Source organism: Astyanax mexicanus, chromosome 22 (genome assembly GCF_023375975.1).
Source record: "Astyanax mexicanus isolate ESR-SI-001 chromosome 22, AstMex3_surface, whole genome shotgun sequence".
NCBI classification, from domain to species: Eukaryota; Metazoa; Chordata; class Actinopteri; order Characiformes; family Acestrorhamphidae; genus Astyanax; species Astyanax mexicanus.
Genome location: NC_064429.1, coordinates 14832538 through 14859735, shown reverse-complemented (window position 1 = coordinate 14859735; position 27198 = coordinate 14832538). Strand labels below are relative to the sequence as shown.

Below are 27198 nucleotides of genomic sequence, written 5' to 3'. Positions count from 1 at the left end.
CAGTGTAATGCTCTGTTGAATAATCTTTAACACCCTTTCTTCAGTTGTCTCAGTTGTTAGTTAAAAGAAAACACTAAAGTATTTTGCATAAATGCAGTACAACATCAACTTTCTAAAATAAAATCAGTGACCAATGTGTAGAGTCATGATGAGATGACTACTGTCTGAAGCTTATTGTTTAGCATGTCAGCATGAGTAGTGAAAGGCATGTTGTACACATTTTTGAGTTCTCTTGTACACACTGCCATTTCAAACTGTGTTACATAAACAAAAAAAATGCAAAGATATTACTACACTTTTAAGATCTAATACCACAGAAAGGCCTTTGCAAAAAAAATAGAGTAAAAGTAAGAATAGCAGCCATAACCGAACAAAATTAAATTAGATAAGGAATTAGAAAAAATATGGTAAAACATAAAAGAAACTTAAAAAATAAAGTTGGGCTGCAGTAAACATGAAAAGACATTTAAAAAAAATGGCAAGTACAGAATCTTCAAGCAGTTTTGTTCCATTTGTAAAGCTAAATGCTGCTTTACTATATTTAGTTTCAACACTACTAGTTGAGTTCTTGAATCTAAGGCTGCGTTCACATTACCAGGCTGAAGTGACTCAAATCTGATTTTTCGCACAATGTGGCTCAGATCTGATTTTTTCATGGCTGTGTGAACGTGCCAAATCCGTTTTTTTCCAATCAGATTTGTGTCACTTTCATATGAGGGAGATACATATCCGATTCATGGACATGCAACAAAAATGTGAATGATGAAATCGTAATTCATGCGTCTTTATGCTTTTTACGTTGCACTACGTGCTTCTCTCTCATTCCCACACATCTCTTGGTGCAGCTGTGCAGCTATAGCTGCAAAAACAGCAAAAGCAGAATGAAGCCTGTTTGTTGGGAGTCTTATCATATATAGCAAAAAAAATGCATTTTGCTGCTTTGGATATCTCCAAATGTTCCCTCACTTAATATGTGGTTGACAAGTATCTAACCTTCTTCCTTTGGCGAAACTTACTTATGAAATTCACAACAGGCACCAAACATTCTGTAAAATCTGGTCATCAGTCTGGAAAACATTGGACGATCTGTGATTCTTCCTTTTGTATCATGTCTGTCTTGCATTTAATTTTATTTTTATTTTCTGCAATTTTAATATTATTCTTATTTACCATTTTGATATTTTAACCTTTATCTTCTATCCAAGTTTACATACTATGTTAACCTCCTTTTGATATTGATGTGGCGAGAGATTTTATATTTGTTTTGATTGAACTGTAATATTTGTAAAATTCAATAAACATAATTACAAAAAAAAAAAAAACAGCAAAAGCAAACCACCTGGCCTTTTTTCACCTCCTCGTCCTGACCTTGAACTTCAGACCAGCTGTTTACTCTCCACTCCAGCAAAAGATGCTCCACATATGACCTGCTATCTCATCCATTTCCCTTTATAAAGCTACAAGTCTCCCGTCTCTCAAATATGAGTTTTTTTGTTGTTGGTAAAGAAGGCGACGCTTATACACGTATCAATGTGCACGTGAGACGTTTCAGGAACAGATTTGTTCACATTACACACAGATACAGATCACTTACATTTGTGAATGTAAATAGTCAAGATAGCCAAATCCGATCTGATCAAAAAATCGGATTTGAGCAATGTGGCTTGTAATGTAAATGTAGCCTAAGACACCTACTTCTTGTATAATAATATATATTACATTGTCTGAGCCTCTTTAGCAAGAACCAAATTGCAATGACTAGACGACTGAGTCAGAACACCTGCAAGACAGACAGGTGGCTGTGTTGTAAGTATGTAGGCGTCAGTACTGATGCAATAAATGAGGGCCACTTACTGAAAGGACTTAAAGGAACTACTGTAACCTATGGGTGCCAGAAATCACAGCACACCTTAAGAGGTCTTGTGGTGTCCACGCCTGACACTAGAGAGAGGATGCTGCTAATACTTTTGTATTGCTGCCATCTAGTGGACAAAAACCTTACAAACTTCTAGTCATTAGACATTGTTTATTATGTAAAATCCCAGCATTTACTAAAATAATGATATGCATATCAATATATTAATATAGATGCCTTACAGATTCAACACATTATCAAGATAAGCTCTTACTTGTAATTTTTTTTTGGCATTTTCCCCTACATGCATGTCCTTCACCACATGTTCTGATTTTACACCACATGAAAGAAGAATAGCTAACTAAATTTCACTCTTGTGACTTGAAATAAACAAGTAATCCTTTGAGAGAGGGCTTTAAAATAGAATTTAACAACACATCAAAGACACCAGTTTAAAACACAGACTCAGCTCTCAGTTTTACACCAGACTGGCTGCAGCTGAAATAAGAAAAGTGTGACTTCTTAGTTTATTTACTTTAATCAATGTGATGCAATTTTGGGATGACACAAATTCCACAGCACTTTAACGCTGTAAAAAAAACAAGTGGCAGCATTCACGTGATTACCAATAGTGAAAACTAGGGTTGGTTGCACAAAGACAAAATGCTTTCATAGGGGCAGATTCTTAAAATTGTAACAAATATATATTACATATATATATATTATTTTGTGATTTTTATTCTGAATTATTCTGTTGCACACTCAAGTTAAACAGAACTAATTACACTTTCTGTAATAAAATACAGATTAATTTGGTCAGTGTGTTTTTTTTTTTGTTTTTTTTAAGCACTGGTGAAAAATCCATGATATACTGAGATTTTTGCACCAGGAGTGGCATAAAGTTATCCAAAAGCAGTGTGTAAAACTGGTGGAGGAGAACATGCCAAGATGCATGAAAACTGTGATTAAAAACCAGGGTTACTGCACCAAATATTGATTTCTGAACTCTTAAATAATACAAAGAAAACAAGTTCATATTCATAAAGTTTTGAGGTCTGAAAGCTCTGTATCCTTTTTGTTATTTTACCTATTTTTCATTTTCCGCAAATAAATGCTCTAAATGACAATATTTTTATTTGAAATTTGGAAGAAATGTTGTCTGTAGTTTATAGAATAAAACAACAACACTCATTTTACTCAAACACATACCTATAAATAGCAAAATCAGATAAACTGATTCAGAAACTGGAGTGGTCTCTTCATTTTTTCCAGAGCTGTATGTCAAATATCACAATAAGCTAAAATATTTTTTAGCTTAAACTCCTTTTTAAACTCTTTTTTATTTAGAATCTCACGGCACTTCCCAGGTTCCCATACCATTTGACACAATTCCAACACTCACTTTCCACAACAAAGCAAAAGTGGCCATTGTTTGCTGTTGCTGCATAGTCAAACATGTCAGAATTGAACTGGGCAGGGGGGCTTTGGCATCCAGACAGTAAGACGGGGATATCCGGATTGCCCCGACTTAATCTCCCTTCCATCTGTGCCCAGGGAGATATGGGGGGCTGCTTATTCCCTTGCTGTACTGTACAAGCTAAATGTCTGCATATTAGAGCCAGTTTAGCATCAGATTTGTCTGTGACTAAATAAACACTCGTTAAAGGTTACTGTACAGAGCTCCCTGTGCTATTGACAGCCTAGTGTTTTCAGTGTTTCTCTTCCTCAAACACATCCATGTCAACTCAAGAAGGGCGTGTTAATTGGCTGGTTTGTTGGGTTGTGTTTGCGTTAGGAAAGCAGTAAACAAATATGCAGAGGTACTGCAGGACAGCCAATTACCCACACAGATCAGGAGCACTGGGGTCTCGGGGGCCCACAGCAATTTAACACACCTGTTTAAACACAATGGATAATTATCAAATAGGATAAAAACTATTGGTTGTAAAGCAGGTCTGTTTCAACATAATGGCTTATTGTGAAGACTTGGCAACATCGATCTCCTTAAAACCTAGAATCAGACTTATTTTTCATCTTAATTAAATATACAGCACAAAAACAAAGCAGAATCATGCACTTGATGCCCAGTTTAATTGTCCAATAAATAATGTTTCAACACACACATGTACAGCTTGTGTTTTGTTTTTTTTTATTACAGAGCTCAGTTTGCTCTATTTACTGCTGAGACAAACTGAAGCTTCTATGTCCCAGTTCAACACAAAATCTGCTGTAAGAAAATCAGCTGTCAGTGTACTGTTAAAACTAGGGGTGGGCGATATGGCCCTAAAATAATATCACAATATTTCATGGTATTTTCACCATAAATTTTAAAAATATATATTATTTTATATGATATGATACGACACCCCTGAGATATTACAAAATACAAGAAGAATCAGAATGTCATGATACTAATAAAGTACTCCAAATATCTCAATATATCCAGGATTAAAGTAATAAAGTACTTTTAATAAAGTAATGATACTGGACAGATAGAATCTATCTCTAGTAGATATATAAAAAAAAAAGAAAAAAAAAAAAGAGTACCCTGATGTGATAATTAGGGGTGGGTGATATAGCTTGATGTTTCAGGGTATAATAACGTTAATGATTTTTTAAAATGTTGCAGATATTATTGACCACGATACGATATGTCACACCCCTAGTTACAACTATTTTATTTTGCCATTCTTTTTCACAACACTTGTTGTATATTAAAAATAAGTATATTATATACAGCTCTGGAAAATATAAAAGACCACTTAAAAATGATGAGTTTCTTTGATTTTACCAACTTGAAAACCTCTGGAATATAATCAAGAGGAAGATGGATGATCAAATGCCATCAAACCAAGCTGAACTGCTTGAATTTTTAAACCAGGAGTGGCATGAAGTTATCCAAAAGCAGTGTGTAAGACTGGTGCAGGAGAACATGCCAAGATGCATGAAAACTGTGATTAAAAAACAGGGTTATTTCACCAAATATTGATTTATGAACTCATAAAACTTTATGAATATAAAGTTGTTTTCTTTGCATTATTTGAGGTCTGAAAGCTCTGCATCTTTTTTGTTATTTCAGACATTTCTCATTTTCTGAAAATATTTTTATTTGGAATTTGGAAGAAATGTCTGTAGTTTATAGAATACAATTTTTCTCAAACATATACATATAAATACCAAAATCAGAGAAACTAATTCAGAAACTGAAGTGGTCTCTTAATTTGTTACTGAGCTGTATATGGTACAGAAACAAATCAATGAAGTGTTTCAGGTGTTATTTTGTCCCATTCTTTCTGCAAACACTTTTTTAGGTATGTGCCAGTACAGGGCATTAACGCAAATTTAATAAAAAATTCTCCACACATTTTTGATTGGAGATAACTCAGGATTGCAGACAACCCAGTCCAATCTATTACTGTAGCCTCTTCTACCACAGCTGTACATTTGTAATGTGTGCAGCATGTAGTTTTGCATTGTCTTGTTGAAAAGTGCATGAGCATCACTGTAAAGAAATGTGGTCCTAAAGTCAGCATGTGATGATTTTAATGTACCTTTCTGAATGAATGCTGCATCACAGAACTTTTCTGACACAAAACCAAACTAGGACAGACCCTAGCTGATGGATTTGGTTGGGCTGATAACAGTCCGGATGGTCCTTTGGTCCAGATGTTTGGTTCAAACCACACATGTGTATCCCACGGTTTGGTGCAGCGTTCCATTAAGCATGGAATAAGCCATGTTATACTCTTTTAGTTCCTGTCACATGATAAGCAGCTTGTCATCTGTGAGAACTGCCACTTATTATTTTACCATCCATCTCATTGTCTCTCATTTATAGAAACATCTAACCTCCACTGTGGGAACTGCTCCGTGATCTTCTAACATCAGAGAATCAAAGTTATGGTTTCTATTTCTCTAAGCCATGGGAAAAGTGCAAACTCAGACATCACTAATGCCAGAGAAACTGTGGCAAGCTTTGCTCATGTTCGTCCAAGTGGCAAAGATGCTAACCGCTGTGAGCTGGCTCACGGACGCTGGACGCAGAAGGGAACGGTATCAGAGTTCAAAGCAAACACAGACTACAAGTGCTAACCCAAATGAGGGCTTTGATCTTTAACACTGATGGAGAATCATCAATTTTGTCAGCCACAGTGTGTTACTGAAGGAGACTCTTGGGTATAGGGTTAAAGCCGATTTGTAATACATTCATAATGGTGGCTGGAGGACGGATGAATGGGTGGATGGTATGATGTGATTAAATCACTGCGTTTGGCAAAGTATAGGCCTATAAATATAAGCCTGACAGTAAATGTGTGACCAACAAATGAGAATTCATTGTATTCATTGTAGAATTTATTTTCACCTAGGTTCTAAATGGTTTCCTGTCAGATATTTGTGGTTAGTTTAAACTACATCCAAGGTCTCTGGAAAATTCTTCTCTGGAAATCTCCTAAATGAGCAGAAGGCTGCTAGAAATAGGTTTTTGGCTACAGGTTGGCTATTTATGATGTAGATGGAAATTCATTGGTGATTTCACTAAATTTTACCCTGCAGTTCAGAGAAAAGGGCTCAATGATTGCTATTTTACTATACTTTAATTTCCTTCCTTGTTTTTTCCTTAACCATCATAGCAGCTCTCTGTATAAAGCAAACTCTTTCACTGACCACGTGGAGAACACTTTGCTTTGGCTGCTTGGAGAAGAGCCACTGAGCTATTATCCATGCTCTCCACAGACAGATGCTCAGCCAGGCTGTAAAATCAGAGAATAAAAAAAAAATCTGAGAGCCCAAAATTACAAGAAGACGTATTAAACTAGAAGAGTTTTTCTTTTCAGGCCCAGAGATCTGTACTGAAACCATTAACATGAATAAAAAAAATAAAAGCCTTCATTGGCGGTCCCTCTTTTTTATTTTTTGTACTTGAAGGCTTTACAACCTTGCCTTTGGCAGAAGGGTCTCTCTCCACAGACCATCTATGGGAGCAAGCTAAAACGTTAAGCTACCCATTAGACTCCAGCTAAGCCTGAGGGAGTGGTGAAGGCAGGAGCGGACAAAGTATTCACGTCTGGTGTTGTAGAGTTTGTTCCTGGTCCAGTTCCATATTTTTAACCCCCTAAGAGCCAATGTGACAAATGAGACAAAAGAACAGTGCTTGGCAGAGACAAACTGATTCCACAAGGTCTTTATAAAGCTAGATCCTCTTATACCAGGTCCATGTTTGTCCAATCGCACAAAAAAATTAAATAGCCTATTACTAATCCTGTGTATATTATATGTAATAAATCTGCTTTTATTCTATTGTAGTCTTCTGAAGAAGCTTGCTATTAGGCAGGGGTGCGGGTATGGCCCGCGGGCCATTTGCAGCCCGTTCTTTTTTGGAGTGGTATTTTAGAAATAGAATGCAAGTTGGCCCGCTGTTAAGCAGGTTTTTATAATGTGAGATTAAAAGTTTGAACGCTAGGTGTCCGGAACAGGCCAAAGATTCAGAAAGAGTGCGCATTCTAGCGCAGAAAATCGGGCCAAAGAGTCTAAAAGCGGTGAAAGTGCGCATTCTAGTGCAGAAAATCGGGCCAAAGAGTCTAAAAACGGAGAGAGTGCGCATTTCTAGCGCAGAAAAACGGGCCAAAGGGTCTAAAAGCAGAGAGGGTGCGCATTTCTAGCACAGAAAAACAGGCCAAAGAGTCTAAAAGCGGAGAGGGTGCGCATTTCTAGCGCAGAAAAACGGGCCAAAGAGTCTAAAAGCGGAGAGGGAGCGCATTTCTAGCGCAGAAAAACGGGCCAAAGAGTCTAAAAGCGGAGAGGGTGCGCATTTCTAGCGCAGAAAAAAGGGGCCAAAGAGTCTAAAAGTTGCCGTGATTAAGGAGTTTTACATTAAGAGACATCATGAAATTAAACATCAATTTGAAAAATCTTAGTTTACACAACACTGTCAAAGATAAAGATAGTTAGTCAAGTAAAATGGGTGTAAATGAAAGTAATCAGGAAAAAAGTATTATTTAAAGTGGTATATTTCATTATTTGTTTTATTGCAGAGTGTGGCCCGTGACTTCAAATATATTTCTCCTTCTGGCCCCCAACAAAAAAAGTTTGGACACCCCTGCTGTAAGGTATCATACAAAGATTGGGCTTATAATAAAACTGTTAATATGTCTGTTCGTGTTTTACTGCTGGTAAAGAGATTACCTCTGCTTTCCTGAGCCAAGCAAGTTCTAGTATTAAGGATGCTGGTATTAAGCTTCTGTATTAAAGAGGCTGTTGCCACCTGTGTTCTTAGGCTTATAGATTTACCTCAGAGAACCCACAGTACATTTATGCCATGTTTATTTTATTCACAACATATACATATACCATATTTTTTGCACTATTAGGCACATCTTAAAATATTTTAATTTTCCCAAAAATCGTCAGTGCGCTTTATAATCTGGTGTGCCTTATGTATGAATTTTACTAGTCAGGTTGTAAGAAGCAGTAAAGCCACTCCGCTGAAGTACAGCTTTATACAGGAGTATATACAGTTTAGTTCTTCAGCAGTATTAGCATTACCTGCTAAGGGCTTTCCATTCGGCTATTCGTTCAGAGGTGAGTATTATCGGCCTGTAATCTGCTTCTAACCACAGCTAGCACTGCAGGAGCATTATTAGTATTACCACTAACCATGCTAGCCATTTAGCCGTTCAGAGGTGAGTGTTATCGGCCTGTAGTCTCCTGCTAACTCTGGCTAGCACTGCTGGAGCAGCATTAGTATAAATAGCTAGCCAAAAATGTAAAAATGTTAAAACAAGCTACGTAGGACGGACAAATAGCTAACATCGCCCTGGTTTACCAGAACACTCGCATTTAGATGCTCCAACCTTTTTGGAAATCCTAAAATCTAAGCTTACTGTAAATGAACAGAAGCGCTTTACTCACCTAAATGAACTGTTTTCAGGGAAAAAAAATCTATGTAGATTAACATCCAGTGCTTGATTAACTTGTCTGACTCCTCTAAAATTTTTTAAGACTTAGCTTAGCTTAGCTGGATTAGAAGGAAAACATGGTGACACCTCTGTTCCTAACAAGTGCCGCTTAAAATACGCCTAATAATTCATTGCGCCTTATGTATGAAAATAGACCAGTAAATAGATGTTGAAAATGATAGTGTGCCTTATACTCTGGTGCACCTTATAGTGCAAAAAAAATACAGTACCACATACATATGTCACAGCACAATATATACACTGATTAACCAGACTGCTGCAAATATGTAAATTATAACAGGTGTGGTCTGTCACAAGAGGGTGCAAAATGGTTTGCTTTGCTGCCCTATAAAATATAGCTACTTGTGGGAAGTATACCTCTTAGTAAGAGATTTTTGACTACTAGACATGCCTCTTTGACACCTAAAGACATATTGCCAGTTGACAGACTTTAAGAGAGAAAGCATTATTGGACTGAGAAAAGCAGGACGACTGTTTCACCAAATTGCACTCCATCTAGACTGTCTGTCAGCCAGCCACCATCACCTTCATTTGCAGTGGTGTCACAACTGAGAAACCTGGACTGCTACAAACTGGAACCATATCGACTGTCGTGATGAATCAGGTTCATGTATGGTGGCCTTGTGGTGAGTTTTTCAATCCTGCTTTTGCTGTGGAGCTACACCCTGCCCCAACTACAAGTGGGATGATCTGGGGAGCCATCGTATACAACAGTCGGTCACCCCAAGTAGTGATACGAGGCACAATAACAGCTCGGCTATTTGTGCAAGACATCCTGTTGTCACATGTGATACTGGTCATAACAGGGCTTCCAACTGATGTTTTTCAGCAGGATAAAGCTCACCCACTTACAGCAAAGGTTTTGTTCAGCAATCAAACATTTATGGGACCAGTTGGGATGCCAGCTTTATCAGCCTACACGTGTGCAGAATCTATAAGCCCAGCTGCAACCTCTGTGGGTAAATGCATCACATCTTGTATCCAGAGGAGCCTAATAGGGTATCTTAGGCCTTCTTGCATCTCACCAGTATCACTACCCATTGTATTGTGGATACTGACCGTGTTCACATCAAATGTTCTTTTAAGGCTGTCTGCATTTCCACTTGTAATTGACAAGACACAGTGCCAGTAAAAAAAAATCTATATATATTTCTGTATACATTTGATAAAAATGTGAGCAGATTTACTTAATTATTATTTGTCAAGAACTGTATGTAAACCACCAAGGACTTAATATGAAGGCAGATAGTGGGTTGCAATCAGGCGTGAGTGTTTCAAGAGCAAAGCATTTTCTTATAAAATGATGGTCTTTATCACACTGCCTAATAGAAGTGTATCATGGTGTGAACAGGAGATTCCAATGGACCTCAGAAAAAGTTAACAAAAACACTTCTACAAAGCTTAGCCTCCATCCAAGTAGCAGCCATCCAGCAAAAATCACACCAAAGAGCACAGCAAAAAGCATATCAAAGAACCCACAGGCCTCTTTTGCGTTGAGTAATATCAAAGTTCATGAGTCCATATTAAACAAGGACACTGGACATTGTATAATGGAAAAGGAGGAAGCAATGACTCTCCAAGAAAAACACTGCTGCCGGCCTAAAGTTACACAAGACTACAGAGATAAGCTACAACCTAATGGAAGAATGTCCTTTGGCAAGATTAATCTGATACTAAATGTTTTGGTTTAAATGAAAAGCATTACGTTTCGTGAAGAACCTGAAAAAAACTAATCCTGTCTGTTAAACTTGGGGGCGACAGCATCATAGTGGAGCTGCTTTGCTCCCAATGAACCATTACCATGACACCTTGCTTTTGGCAGGATCTCCACAGACCTTGCATGGGAACCAGCTAAAACGTTAAGCAATTCATTAGACTACAGCTAAGCTCAAGGGAGTGGTGAAGGCAGGAACGGACAAAGTATTCACGCCTGGTGTTGTAGAGTTTGTTCCTGGACCAGTTTCATATTTTCAAGCTCCCAAGAGCCAATGTGAAAAATGAGACTAGAGAACAGTAGTTAGCATACAAATACAATTACAAAATTATTTCATATGGACTTTTTTAGAAGCAGTACATTTTTGTACAGTCCCAAAATTAATTGCCTCTTTCTACAGCCTGATCTTACAGTCTTTGAGAAAGAAAAATCTGCACTAGCAGCTCAATCTTCAAAAGCTTTGTGAGCACCCTCCCGCCTTGAGACTTTGTTGGCTGAGCCGCAACAGAGCCGCCCAGGCAGTTGGAAAAAAAGTGGGTTGATTTTTGCAAGTGTAATTTACTTTTAACTAGTGTAATCTCAATTGTATTCTCTGGTGGTGTTCCACAGACAAATTCTAACCATTTGTTCCTTAACTCTAAATTACTGGGTAAAGCCTGTAACACTGATGTGATATTTGCACAAACAAGACAGTAACGAACTGCCATGTTGTTCCTGGAGACAATGGAGTTTGAAGAAGAGTTGTGTGCAGCATCATATACAACTCCTAAGATCTACTGTATTTCACAAAGATTTTAGTTGAAGGATACCTTTAAGTGCCACTACAATGTTTGCATTGTTATTTGTTTATTATCTATGCCTTTCACATTCACCAAAAATTTCAAGTAAAATTTGTGGAATCATGAGTTTACAATTTTGTTTTCTACTAGCAAAGCAACTGCACTGTTTCTCTTGTATCTCAAATGCTTTGAGTGTCTGTTCCCAAACACCGCCACTGTGTTGTGTCTGTCTCTGAGATATCGTGCCAGGAGCCGTCTCTCTTCCACTTGAGAAAATGATACACTCGTGAGGACATCTATATTTTTTGGTCAAAACTTGCACCACTCCCAGGAACCTCCTCCCTTCCCACATCATGTCGTCCATCCGTTCGTGTGGACAACAAGTCCAGTTTGGGCTGCAGTGGGGGCAGAATCTGTGCCTCCTCAGCAAAACTTCCTATTGTTAATCAGCTAAACAGACACTGCCTAATTACAGAGTATACATGCTGGAGTAAAGTACGCTAGACTCTTAAAGGCCAGTGTTTTTATATTGCTTATATAAGACATGCTGAGATAAGACACTGCAGTTTATAGATACTGGCTGCTGGATCCGTTAGCGGCTATTTTATAGCCGCTGTGGGTATATCACTGGCCGTGGAGGAGCCAATTAGACAAGCATTAAATGAGTAGAGCAGTCTGGATGCCAGTATAGAATCTGTGTGCCAGTTCCCATGTGTTTTTTTAGCTTTTCCACTGACTGCCCCATGATTTAGCCAGAGTGGTATCTGATGAGAGTTTAGCTATATTCCAAACACAATGATTTTTGACTAGAACATCAATAAAAAAAATTTTTTTCCAATTCCATTTCACATATATTAAATGTAACAGATTTCCACATGATTTCATTGGCTAGAAAACGGGTAGGAAAAAGCATGGCACACAGGCCAACATTACACCATCCATTTCCACAAAATGAACAGTGATTAGTATGGTGATTTATTCCTTTCTGTTTAGTTAGAAAACAAGAGAATTGTGCAAGCACAAAAGATTTCAGACAGGGTCTGCTACTTCATCAGAAAAGCTGTAGTAGAGAGACTGGAGATAGAGTCTCTCATAGAGTCTGCATAACTGGCATGAGTCACCACTAGAAAGAATCTGTGTCTGGATAAAGACTGAAGTGAAATATACCATCCATCCATCCATCCATCCATTACATGTGGTCAGCATACAACAACAACTTTTTTATAAAACTTTAGGCCTTCTGGCCTTGTAGTCACTGATACGGTTAGTGACACTCCCCTTCCAAAAGATTAACCCCTTAACAGGCCAGAATGTTTGTCAATTTTCCACTAAATCTTGAGGATTTCTATTCAAGCATTACATAAAAGCTTTCATGTTTGATAAGGATCTGCTAATGTCAAAATAAAATATTTTTTCCTGAACATAAATCAAACAGTTCATGTCCTCCAAACCTTAAGTTTTATTATGTTTGTCTAGTTTTTACATCTATTTTCAAACCTGCAGAATTTGGGTTGATTCCTGTTACTGATCTGGAATTATTAAATGGAGTAGAGAGTAAACATGCAGCTTCTCCAAGCGTCCTGTAGGAAATTTCAAAGCCCTCAAATTTTCAGAATGTAAACACACTATTTTACTGCAGAAAAATACACCTACACCTGTAGCCTGTATACAGGACAAGGCATTTTAAACACACTCAGTTTGTTTCACAATCACAGCAAAAACTTGGTCTCAGCTGCTTATACCAGTGCTACAAATGCTATGTTTCCACTCCAATCAAAATCTGTTGAAATGTCCACACTGTTACTTTCAAGTATTTAAATCGGATTTGCATTTCTGGACATCGCAAAGCTATCTGTGTGGGTTGCTGTGGTAAAGAAGTAGGTGTCACTTGGCCAGCATAAGCAGAAACTTTTGGACCCCTGCTTTTAATCACACTCCTTTCACTCTGGATTTGATGTGGTCATAGTTTGATGCAGTGTTTATGTCTTATATGCTAATAATAGTTGCGTAGTGCTTAGCACTAGTAGATGCCGCCCAACAGCCCTACACTGATGTTCCGCTAAGCCATAAGGTAAGCTTGTTTTAGTACAGTAAACACACAGACTTCAATCCAATACACTCACCTCTGAATGGCAAAAGAGCTAGCACTGCGGTTAGCGGCTAATGCTAATACTGCTCCAGTCCCAGAAACGGAGAAACTTAATTGAAACTCCTGTATAACGCTGTACTTCATCAGAGTGGTTTTACTGCTACTTACAACCTAACTGGTAAAATTCATACAGAACGCACACCAGATTATAAGGTGCCCTAATGATTTTTGGGAAAATTAAAGGATTTAAATGCGCCTTATAGTGTGAAAAATATGGTAATCAGTTTAGAATATAGTGTTACTGCTGCTGTTAGTCTTTACAGAAATTCACTTAATATTAATAAAGAGCTGCAGTGTAAACATACAGACTGAGCAGCTGTTCGTCATCTGAAAAACGTAACAGTTTGTTAATACTAAGCCACAAGAAACATAAGACAACTGCAATGACATGACTCTGCTGTGTGAGTGGAAAATTGATCCAATGCATGACTCAAAACCATGATCTAATCCATTCCACAGTGAGTTTTGTGATCCATGCAAGCCTGTACTTAATAATATCTCAAGTATCTTGAAATATTTAAATCTTGAAATTGCATAAATAAAATATTTAAAAATCAACTGATCTTTAGTTTCTCCATGAAATTAATGTAAATCAACGATTACCCAAGGTATATTCAACAGTGATAACAAATTACACTTTACTTTCCAAATGTTCAATAGCAGCTTTAACACTCAACTGGAAAAAAGGTCAATGTATACACCTTCTTACCTGGCTCCAGTGACGTCTACGCCCACCATCAGCTGCCCATTGAGTGACAACAGCTCGTCCCTCAGCTTAATGTCTCCACAGCGTGCTGCAGGGCTTTTCTTCTTCACCTCCGTCACCCAGATACATCCTACGTCCAGCACAGGGCCCTTATCACCCTTCCTGCGCCTCCGCCTCCCCTTCTTCTTCCCCTCAGGATCCCCAAAAATAGGGATGTTTCCGAAGCTGAGGCCGAACTCTTGGCCATCTCCTTCGGCCTTGCTCTGACAGACCGCCCTCACTTCCGCGTCCACTTCTTCCTTGAGTGACGTGCCATTGTACAGAGCGCTCTCGCACTCTGTAAAGTTCAGCTGGATGTACTCCACCAGCTTGCGGATAGCGGCCTGGCACAGGGCATTACCGCCTGTGTTCTTATCAAACTCCTCTTCCTGATCCCCGGTGTGAGCACTCAGCCAGCTCTCCAGCAGGGGCAAGTGGCTTAGCGCATTCTCCTGGGTGATTGGCATCCTAGCTGTTGGTGCTGGGCCTGCTCAGGCCTACCCTGCATGGCGGGCCTTGGGCCAAATTTCTACCCCCCGACTCTGTGGGGCAGAATCAAATACAGAAAAGCTGACTTGCTTGCATCCCAGCCAGGTTTGCTGAGAAGGCATCGCACCCCTTGAACTTCAGCCCTCCAGACCTGCAGACCTGACATCATCCGATGTTACACTTGGCCTACATTGGGCCATGATGTTATCCAGAAAAACAAAGGCAGCGGGGAAGATGGAGGAGGGGGCTTTACACAATAGGGGGTAACCAGAGGATCTGTGCCATTAGCCAGCCTGCTTGGTTCATTCCAAATTCAATTTCCAGACTAAATACAGAAAATGCTGGAACCTTGCAAATCACAGACTCAGATCTTCTCTTCCAGGCTCCACAGGCACCTACAAAACAAATGATTTCAATGATATTACAACATAGAAAGTACTGAAAGATGCAGTATAATTAGACATGTATTTTATGTGCTTTAATGGCTTAATCAGATTGACCATGTTTTATAAAGCATACCGGATTATAAGGCAGACTATCAATAAACGTCTATTTTATGATATATATTTTCATACGTAAGGCACACTGGTTTATAAGGCGCATTATGCGACACTAGTAAAGAACAGGGGTGTCATTATTTTTTCCTTCTAATTCAGCTAAGTTAAGTAAACAAAACAGTAATTTATATATATATATATATATATATATATATATATATATATATATATATATATATATATATATAAATAATATATATATATATATATATATATATATATATATATTTATATATATATATATTAAAGTCAAACGAGCGCTGGATGTTAATCTACACAGATTTCTCTCCTGAAAGCTGTTTATTTGAGTAAAGTGCTTATTTACAGTAAGCTTAGATTTCCATATTTTCACTAAGGCTGGGAGCAGCAGCAGCAGTATTAGCATTAGCAGCTACCCAATAGCACTAGCCACAATTAGCAGCTAATGCCATCGACAGCGCTACACTGAGGAACCCTGAGTGTTCCAGTAAGCCAGGGCGATATTAGCTAGCGGTTCGTCTCACGTAGCTTTTCTTAAATACTCACCTCTGAACGGCAAAAAAGCTAGCGCTTAGCACGGTCACCAGATAATGCTAATTCTGTGCCAGCAGCAGGCTACAGGCTGATAATACTCACCTCAGTACGGCAAAATAGGAAGCGTTTAATGTGGTTAGCGGCTAATGCCAATACTGCTCCAGTCTTAGTGCTGGAGAAACTTCACTAAAACTCATGTATAACTCTGCATTTCAGTGGAGTGGCTTTACTGCTGGTTAATACCTGACTTGTAAAATTCATACATAAGGTGCACCAGATTATAAGGCAGACTGATGATTTTTGGAACAATTTCAAGGAATTTAAGTGCACCTTATAGTGCAAAAAATATGTAACCTGACATTAAATGCAAGGAATGATTGAACCTTTAGCTTCCTTTAACAGAAATTAGTAGCCACAAAAAGACAAATTCATATTCAGACAGCCATTTACATCTCTGAATGTCTTATTCAGCCTGACCGTATAGATGTTAACCTGACAATAAATGGTCAAACCACTGGCCAGATGTTACTATGGTGCAGCTGAGGCTCATTTTTAGCCCAACAGACTCGCAAACCACATTTCTGACATATTTAAGTATACACTCTTGGCTACAACCACAATCAAATTGCTACCCTGGTTTCGCTCTCAAAATAACACACACTTGTGGCGATCGAAAGCTACGTATACACGTGTGCTTTGCTTACGACTAGATGTTTGTGTATGCTATTAAGGATAATGAAACATTAATCAGATATAGATATGGTCGAGTATTTGGACCTGCTTAATACAGTGCATATACAATATATCAACTGTGTGTTAAGGCCATTATTCACAGTAACAAATACAGCAAACACTATGAGCATATTGGTAAAAGTAATAGATGACTGATCTTAATGCATCTCAAGTGAAATCATGTAATATAAGTACACCTGGTTCTACCAGAAGCAGTACGTTTCAATTTCGAATCAGAAAAGGCAGGAACAGTATTGAAAAATTTAATGTTTCTTGTAGTTACTGTATTTTTTTGGTTTATTGCAGACAGTATGAAGCCAAGTTATTTAATATTTAGCTTTAATAAGTATACAATACTGTATTTTAGTATTGCTACACATACAAAAAAATTTGGGATGTGTGCAATTTAGGGCTAGTAATGAGGTGCCATGTCAACGGGTTATTGTCATCAGGATCTAGTACAACGCACAGAAAAATGTTGGAGGAACAAACATGTAAGTAATTCATTCTAATGTTTAAAAGCAATGTTTCTTAAAGAAAGACTAGAACAGTATTGTATATTTCAAACCCTACAGTGCATAATATGATGGAATCATAAGGAATTTAAGTACGTAAATAGCATAGACACAAACCTAAGCTGAACACCTGTGATTTCTGATCTTTGGAGCTGGTCTGTGGGTTTATTAATACTGTTCTCACCATCCTTCTCCTCTGATTATCTGAGATTTTTCTTGTTCTGCCACTTCAGGCCTTAACTGTTTCTGTGTTCTTAATAACTTCTTTAGGCTTCAACAAGCTTTTTTATTTTAAATCTTTAAAATGAACACCGCTAAGACTAAGGTAGAAGAGTTTGTACCCCAGCCCCACCAGGATATTATTACGGTAGAAGGTGATAAAATAAATCAGTTCACATAATATAAGTAACTGGGGATCTGGTTAGATAATACCCTTGTCGTTCTCAACATACATTAACAAGTTACAGCCTAAGGTTTGGTCTAAAAATGGCTATTTATATAGAACCCGCTCCTCCTTAAGTCGCTCTACCAAACTGACCTTAGTCCAAATGATTATATTACCTAGGATTATGGCGATGTCATATTCAGATCTGCTTATAAAAGTCTTCTCTTTATCACTCTGTTTGCCATGAATGCTCCTTTTAAAACACATCACTGCTCCCTTTAATCTGCTGTAAGTTGGTCATCACTACATACTTGCTTATTTATAAAACTCTTCTTGGTTTGTCTCCTCAGTATCTGTGTACCTCAGCGAATCATGCTACAGGTCCCCAAGTTAAATACAGTACTTGGTCTGTTAGAATGTCAAGCTGCTGCAGCCAAAGACTGGAACTCGCTTAAAACTGGTTCATTTTAAGAAAAGCTTTTAAGAAATCTGACACAGAAGTTTTAATGAAAAATGTTGTTGTCACAGGTCTGATATTGTCTAATGTTTGTCATTGTCTGTTGTATCTGTCCTCAGATGTAAATGTGTGCACAATACTAGGATGAAACGACTCTGTATTGCTGTCTAGCTTAAGATAAGACAAACTATATTCGGAAATGCAGCATTTCTCAGTATCCTTTGTGACAAAATATATATTTTTAAGTGTTGTAAAAAGGAACTTTTCGTACATTCCCAATATACAACTTTCCTTTTATCACCTTTATCCCAATATCACAATTTTTATGCCTTCAACAAAGGAAATGTATACAGAACAAGGAACTGTTAACATGGATGATGCTTTAAAACAATGTACAAAAAAGAAAATAAAACAAACAAATATGAAAGAAATAAAATTAATATATATGTTTTCTGGTAAGTAGTTTATTCTATTTGTGTTTCAATGAAATCTGGTCTTTTGCTCTTTATGTAAATTGTCCATTTTGACCATAGTGTTGCAAATTTTGCAGCCTAATAGCATTTTTTTTTTCCACTACGTAAACACTGCACACACGTTTAATTCTTTGATACAGTAAATGTCAAACCATCCCTCTGACAATTAAAACATGTTTAGGACAGCTAGTCAGGGGACCTCACTAAGGCTACGTTTACATTACCAGGCTGAAGTGACAAAAATCTAATTTTTTGCTCAATGTGGCTCAGTTACGATTTTCTCATGACTGTGGGAACGTGACATTTGGGATTGTTGGTGAAGAAGACAACGTTTATACACATATTGTGAGCATGTGAGGCGTTTCAGGGACAGATTTGTTCACATTACACACAGATACAGGTCACTTACATTTGTGAACGTGAACCGTCAAGATATAGCCATAGACTTCACTCGTTCTGTTCACCACAGAACACACTCCAATTTTTGTGACTGAAACTCCACATATAAACGTTTGCACAAGAATAATAGACAGACTGGATGGACAAAACACACAAATTAGCAATTTCTTTGTGGCGTTTGGTTCTGTAACCCACTGTAACACACTCAATCTCTGATAAGATTTGACGTTAATAGGATTAGCAACACCCCTGCCTCCTGTCACTTAACAATACAATAACCACCCATATACCATCCCCTGTTCTTACACTTATCCTACATTGTTCAGTCCTGCTGCAGCCTAGACTGATGGATTTTCTTAAGCAACATTGTTGACATAATATTTAACAAAATTATACTAACAGCCTTTTTCTCACAATAAGCAAATACTAAGTAGCTAATCTTATTTTCAGTATAAATGTAATAGCAAGCCAGTTTTACCTGTAAATCTCCATAAGAAAGACAGAAGCATAACATTCTCTCCAGTCTGGGACATTAGAGTGTTTGCGAGCACCCAGAGGCTAATGGCATTAAACAGAGCCCCTGCCAATTACAACATCCTCTCCAGTCCCCTCCTCAAAAACAGCTGGCATGTTCTCTTCCACTGAAGTGACCCACATAAAGAGCACCATAACAAGGATTAAGAGCTGAAGGGCACTTTTACAGAGTTCTACTCATTAATATATATTGCAAAAAAAAACTGTTAGACAACAAGCTAACAAACCCAACTCCACAACATCATTTGAGACATGTTTCACTTCTGTAGGCTTATGGTGTCTAGCTTTTGAGTATCTTTTGGTCTACTTCACTTTGTCAGGCAAGTCCTATTTAAGTCTACAGTTGTGGTCAAAAGTTTACATACACTTGTAAAAAAACATAATGTTATGGCTGTCTTGAGTTTTCAATAAGTTCTACAACTCTTATTTTTCTGTGATAGAGTGATCGGAACACATACATGTTTGTCACAAAAAACAGTCATAAAATTTGGTTCTTTCATAAATTTATTATGGGTCTGCTGAAAATGTCACCAAATCTGCTGGGTCAAAAATATACATACAGCAACAAAATTTGTCAATTTTGGTGATGTAGCGAGTTGTGTCAATCAAATTAGCTTCATGTCATGGCCTCTTCACTTCTTGTAAGTGATTCTGATTGACTACAGCTGTTGACTTCTCATGAGCCCATTTAAATAGGGCTCATTTGACCCAGTGATTAGACTCAGCTACAAAAGCTACAATGGGAAAGTCAAAGGAACTCAGTGTGGATCTGAAAAAGCGAATTATTGACTTGAACAAGTCAGGGAAGTCACTTGGAGCCATTTCAAAGCAGCTACAGGTCCCAAGAGCAACTGTGCAGACAATTATACGCAAGTATAAAGTGCATGGAACAGTTGTGTCACTGCCACGATCAGGAAGAAAACGCAAGCTATCACATGCTGCCGAGAGGAGATTGGTCAGGATGGTCAAGAGTCAACCAAGAATCACCAAGAAGCAGGTCTGCAAGGATTTGGAAGCTGATGGAACACAGGTGTCAGTCTCCACAGTCAAGCGTGTTTTACATCGCCATGGACTGAGAGGCTGCCGTGCAAGAAAGAAGCCCTTGCTCCAGAAAAGGCACCTTAAGACTCGGCTGAAGTTTGCTGCTGATCACATGGACAAAGATAAAACCTTCTGGAGGAAAGTTCTCTGGTCAGACGAAACAAAAATTGAGCTGTTTGGCCACAACACCCAGCAATATGTTTGGAGGAGAAAAGGTGAGGCCTTTAATCCCAGGAACACCATGCCTACTGTCAAGCATGGTGGTGGTAGTATTATGCTCTGGGGATGTTTTGCTGCCAGTGGAACTGGTTCTTTGCAGAAAGTAAATGGGATAATGAAGAAGGAGGATTACCTCCAAATTCTGCAGGAAAACTTAAAACCATCAGCCCGAAGGTTGGGTCTTGGGCGCAGTTGGGTGTTCCAACAAGACAATGACCCAAAACACACATCAAAAGTGGTAAAGGAATGGCTAAACCAGGCTAGAATTAAGGTTTTAGAATGGCCTTACCAAAGTCCTGACTTAAACCCCATTGAGAACATGTGGACAGTGCTAAAGAAACGGGTTCATGCAAGAAAACCATCACATTTAGCTGAACTGCACCAATTCTGTCAAGAAGAGTGGTCAAACATTCGACCTGAAGCTTGCCAGGAGCTTGTGGATGGCTACCAAAAGCGCCTAGTTGCCGTGAAAATGGCCAAGGGACGTGTAACCAAATACTAATGTTGCTGTATGTATATTTTTGACCCAGCAGATTTGGTGACATTTTCAGCAGACCCATAATAAATTTATGAAAGAACCAAATTTTATGACTGTTTTTTGTGACAAACATGTATGTGTTCCGATCACTCTATCACAGAAAAATAAGAGTTGTAGAACTTATTGAAAACTCAAGACAGCCATAACATTATGTTTTTTTACAAGTGTATGTAAACTTTTGACCACAACTGTACGTTCACATTATCAGGCTGAAGTGACTCAAATCTGATTTTTTTACTCAATGTGGCTCAGATCTGATTTTTTCATGGCTGTGTGAACATGCCAAATCCCATTTTTTCAAATGAGATTTCAGTCAGTTTCATATGTGGTCCTAAATTGGATACATATCCGTAGGGGTGGGCAATATTATATCGTATACAATATATCGTGGCACAGAAATATCATGATATAAAAAATCCATATTGTGATAATATTGCTGTTCTGTCTTAAAAGTAGTCTATTATTTTCTGTGAAGCTTTAAGTGTATTTATTGTATAATTGTTTTAGTTTGCACTTTATATGCATGCACTAAATATTCTGCAATATTATTTGCTGCATTATATTATTTTATGCTATATTATTTATTTTGCCACATTATGATTATACTGTTATACTATTATACTATATTCCTGAAATGAATGAATTATTTTAGTTTTCCTATATCGGCAAGTACATCGTTATCGCAAAAATACCCTGAAATATCGTGATATTATTTTAGAGCCATATCGCCCACCCCTACATATCCGATCCATGGACATGCAACATGAATGTGAATGGTCAAATCGGAATTCATGCGTCTTTTTGCTTTTACTCATGCGCTACGTGCTTCTGTCGTACCCACACATCTCTTGGTGCAGCTGTGCAGCTTTAGCTGCAAAAAACAGCAAAAGCAAACCACCTGGCCTTTTTTCTCCTCCTCGACCTGAGCATGAACTTCAGACCAGCTGTTTACTGTTTCTCCACTACAGCAAAAGATGCTCCACATATGAGCTGCTAACTCATCCATTTCCCTTTATAAAGCTACGAGTCTCTCATCTCTCAAATATATGGTTTTTGTTGTTGGTGAAAAAGGCAGCGTTTATACACGTCAATCAATGAGACGTTTAAGGAAAAATTTGTTTACATTACACACAGATACAGATCACTTACATTTGTGAATGTGAACGGTCAAGATAGCCAAATCCGATCTGAGCAAAAAAATGGATTTGAGCGATGTGGCTTGCAATGTGAACATAGCCTTAGTGATTTCTCGATTGAGAAGAGATGTGGCAATAATCAGGTTGAGTGTGGCTAGACATTGAGCGTGTGATAGGTGTGATAAACAACAGTTAAGCAAAACAAAAGAAACTAAGTAAAAAAAAATATTCTGTACTGTCTGCAATTAAATAAAAGTTCTAATTAATGTTGTGAAACACCAAAATAATATCAGCTGGTTCTTTTAACATTGGATTGTTAGGAAAAAGAAGACAACTAAATTACTTCCTGGGGGGAAAAAAGAGTAAGCTTAGAAATATGCATCAAGGACCTCTGCTATGGATATTAACATTTGCTCTCTAGACTGACAAAAAACATTGATACAGCTTTTTCTCCTGCCTGCAGATTACATTTCAGGAAAAAAGAAATACATTTCCTGTTGCCTTCTCATTCAGTCCAAACACTGAGGTAATGGAAGCTAAAAATAAAACTTGTGCCATGGCCTCACAGCGAGTTTCAAAGAGGAACTCAAATCCAATACGCACGACTCCAACAATAGCTGGTCCAAAAGCATTTGTCACACTGCAAGGGTGGTCTTTCAGAATCACTTTGCTTTTTCCATTAGAGTTAAGTCTCTGGATGTGCTTGCCGTTTGCTAAAGCTTTAGCAGGGCACGCTGTTGCTTCTCTGCCTCGCTTATGTTACTTCTCTAGAAAGCTTTGTGAAAGTGAGGCCTACTTTGAAAATCAATGCTGTGGTTAGAAAGCAGACTGACAAATAACAAACTTAGATGCCAACTGTGGGAGCAAGAGTTTACTTTGAGTTTTCTAAAGCAGGCCTCCCAAAACCCCCCATAATAACAGAGCGCGCGATGGGGCGAGCTTTGCGGAGGCCCCCTCCACCTCCCTATGTGGGGTTCTGCCCTTGAGTCAACTTGTCACCACTACATAATCTACACCTTGTCATTATGGGTTGGCTCGAGCTTTCATTTCATCTGCCTTTTGATCTGACATATGTAGTTCTTAATTAGATAAGTGATGGGCTCCATTGTTAGCAAAGCTGCTGAAGGACTGAAATAGATACAATACGTTGTTTTTACTAGTATGATGTGGTACAAATGTACACTACTGTATCCTAATCATCAGTACAACCAAGCTAATTATACATAGTCAAATTCAGAGTCTTAAAATCCCAGTAAACTCCCTAAGAGTTTTCCGAGGTATATTCCAAGATAACAATGTCAGGATTCATGGTGCTGGAATTGTGAAAGAGTGATTCAGGGAGCATGAGATCATTATTTTCACACATGGATTGTTCACCACACAGTCCAGATCTCATTGAGAATCTTTGGGATGTGCTGGAGAAGACTTTGAGCAGTGGTCAGACTCTACCATCATCAATGCTGCAATATCTTGGTAAAAATTAAAACATCATCAGTTAGTTAGGTGCTTTTTAAGATGTTACTGTGTAGTGCACTACATGACGTTAGATAATAAGAGGCAAAAAGGAGATTAAACAGTAAAACAATCTAGTGGATGTGAATGTGCCCGAGTTCACACGTTCTATTTTGAGAGGTCGTTAACAAAACAGCAGTTAGTAGAGCAACAAATCATTGTTTCATTTATTTCAAACGTCAAACTGGGTCAGTAACTACAAGCACTGGAACCCATTAGAAACCCTTGGCCTGTCTATTCATCATTGGACAGAGCAGGTCAAGGGAAATTATTCCTGATACATCAACAGCAGTTTCTGCTAATAGAAAGTAAAGGAGTCGAGTGGTTCAGTGCTTTGTTGACCTAGTATTACATTTATGTCAGTAGGCTGAGGGTAGCGGGGGCAAGCAAGTTAGGTCAGAGGAAAGCCCCAATTGCATGCTGCTAATGCCAGGAGTGCAGATGGCTCTGGCACGGGCTGAGGGCAAGCTGCTCAGGGCACGGACTGCTAATCCTCCTGTGCACAGTGGGGTGGTGGAGGGGAAACCCCCAGGGTTCCCCACACTACAGGACAGTGGGTAGGTGGAAGGGCGGAGGCAGAATTGCCTCAGGTTAAATCATGAACATTATCACTGGGGTCGGCAGCCTTTACTGGATTTAGCTGAAGAGACGAACTTTGGAACCTATATTTTAAATAATGTAAATATAAAAACAATAGCGATGCATATGAATATTTGAATGAATATTCGGGAACTGAAAATATTTTTGATGAAAAAAGGCGAATGAGTGAAAAGACAAAATAATTTATATCTAAAAATAAGACATTTTTGAAGTCATATAAAATAGTTTCTTCTAAATCTTAGAATTTTTACTGCGGTCAATTAATAAAAAAAATATCGAATTAATTACAACAATATTCTGTTATTAACCTGCGATTAATCGCACTTGTTCGTCTTAAGACGCAAAGTTAGTTCATTTAAATTTTTAAATGTTTAAATGTAACATGCAATTCTGTATATGTTAGCTGTGTTAAAATACTAGTATATACTTGTATGTTTGAGGGACGATAAAACTTACGTGGGATGCTGAAAAAAAAAAATGTATGACAAGGAAACTTTTAATTTTTTTACCTTATTGTAAAAATCTCAACTCGGTTGTCAAGATTTATAAATTGGTTGGTTTCTCTGGTCTGGATCAGTTGATGAGTTTTTTTACTGTTTGGTTTGGTTTCACACAGGCATAAAGCTAAACGCACCAAAATGCTCACCAATAACCCACACGAGCACATTGTCTCCTCTGATTGGTCAGAGCTGTCTGGAGCAGGAGCAAGAAAGTAAATACAGTAAGAAGATTCTGTTTTCCAGCGTGTATATCTGTTCATTGTGAATCTGCTTGAACAAAGAACACTGAAAATTTGTCGCTGCACTTTTAAACACAGTGTTTTTATTAGGACGTGCAGCACAAATGTCCGTGTAGTAAACAGAGTGGCACGGCTGCACGCAGTGAACGCAGCACAGACTGCATGTGTAAACAGCATGAAGCAGCACAGACAAGCAGCGGCACCAGGTTCACACAACACTGACCCCAAGCAAGCTGTTTATATTTACTAGGGCAGGAAGAGCTGACAAACAGCAGGTTTAAGTTCATTTTTTTATACTTTTTTTCCACATAAATTAAATTAAATAAATTATTCAAAATCACTTATTTTTACACTTGGTATTTCCTACATTTTTATAAGATGATTTTAAGGCCATTTATCTTACAATTAACAGGCTCTGTTTTATTATTAGCAATTTTTTCCATTTTTAAACCAGTTCATCTTTATTGTTATATCTTCAAAGCTCATTCAAACAACTCACTCCCCTCAAAATCACTTTTTTTTTTTTTTTTTACACTTGGTATTTCCTATATTTTTATAAGATGATTTTAAGGCCATTTCTCTTACCATTAACAGGCTCTGTTATATTATTAACAATCCACTTTTAAACCAGTTCATCTTTATCTTTATATCTTCAAAGCTTGTTCAAACTACTCACTCCCCTACATGTGAAGTAGTGCAGAAAATCAGAAATGTGTGCTAGAATCAGACTCTTTGCGCAGTGGTCCATGACCAGAGCTATAAGCTCACTGTGTTACTCACTTGTAGGCGACGATGACAATGTGATTAAAATCATCTATGAAAGTCTTTAAAAAAGGTTTACTAGCCCTTTCATTTGCTATTATAAATGGTACCATAGTCATTCTAAGTAGTCTTGTTTGCATACGTATCTGAGTAAAATGCAAATGTCAATTAAATAATAGTAAATGTGTTGCAGCTTTTTGGTCCAAAATTGCTGATCTATTATTCAATCTGGTTTCTCTGAATCTCTCCTGTACGCTTCCATTGTTCTTTTTGAATGACTACTCTGAACTTCCTATTTCTAAATGTAAAAACTAAATTTAAGCAGCTAAATGGATTGTTGCACTTTGCTGGGAACTAGGAGTGAAGCGATTACTCGAGTTATTCGAGTTACTCGATTTAAAAAATTGATTGAGTAATTTTCTGTGCCTCGAGTAATCATTTATTTAATTAAAAAACTCAGCGTGCGGTAATTCACGCTTTTAATGTGACAACTCGCTTAACGTTACGTCACCCGCGCAGGAAGAAGCAGGAGGCAGCCGAGGTTTTAGTTGAGAAGAGAGTATTTTAAAGCGGCGAGGGAAAAGAGCAACAACTTACGAGGAAAAAGGGCAAATAATAATGCAGCATTTTAGGCTGGACAGCGTGTATTCACTCTTGCCTCCCACAACAGCACGTCTTAATGCTGCACCGTCTCAGCCGAGGACACGGTTTATGCCTGTTTTATTGATTAATTCCCTATAGTTTTAATACTTACAAGAAATCCTTGTTGAAAATTATTTAACTTAATTTATTAAAGTACCAATTATGAAATTATTATTATTCCTTTATTTATATCTATTTGTGTTTGCAGTTTAGAAATGTATGTTGTGAATGTAAAAATATAACTTATCTAAAAAAGGAAATTAATTGGTCATTCATTATTAAGTGAAATGTCTTGTTTTCTCTGGTGTATTTTTAATTACTCTTTAAGCAAACAAATAAGTTTTATCAGATTACTCGATTAATTAAATCGATTTTTTAAGTAGAGTACTCGATTACTAAAATAATCGATAGCTGCAGCCCTACTGGAAACCTTCTTATTCCCTTTATGTTGGAACCTGGACCATGTCTTACATAGACATCATTTACATGGAACTCTCTACAGCCCGAAATGTGCTAATTGTCACTGAAGAATATTCTATAACCCCCAACGCCCCTGTTTCCCCCACCTTTTTTAGTATGTGTGTGTCCTTGTACCTTGTTGCAGTGTGGTGTATAAGGAAAAAAAACCTTACTGAAGAGTATAGAAGCCAACATCCCCTGGAGTTCACTTAAATGCATTATTAAGAAATAAAAACCTACAGTACTAAAGAACAGCATTCTTTTAAACTAATTTATA

General features: G+C 37.8%; 1 protein-coding gene across 1 annotated transcript in view; it reads right to left on the bottom strand.

Annotated features, from left to right (window-relative positions):
* The window catches only part of pdzd2 (PDZ domain containing 2), a 141787-nt gene that overhangs the window by 96167 nt on the left and 18422 nt on the right, over window positions 1–27198 (bottom strand). Inside the window, exon 2 of the mRNA XM_007250471.4 lies at window positions 14184–15103. Coding sequence (XP_007250533.3) covers window positions 14184–14686 — 503 coding nt within the window. The 5' untranslated portion in view covers window positions 14687–15103. The remainder of the gene's footprint in view (window positions 1–14183; window positions 15104–27198) is intronic.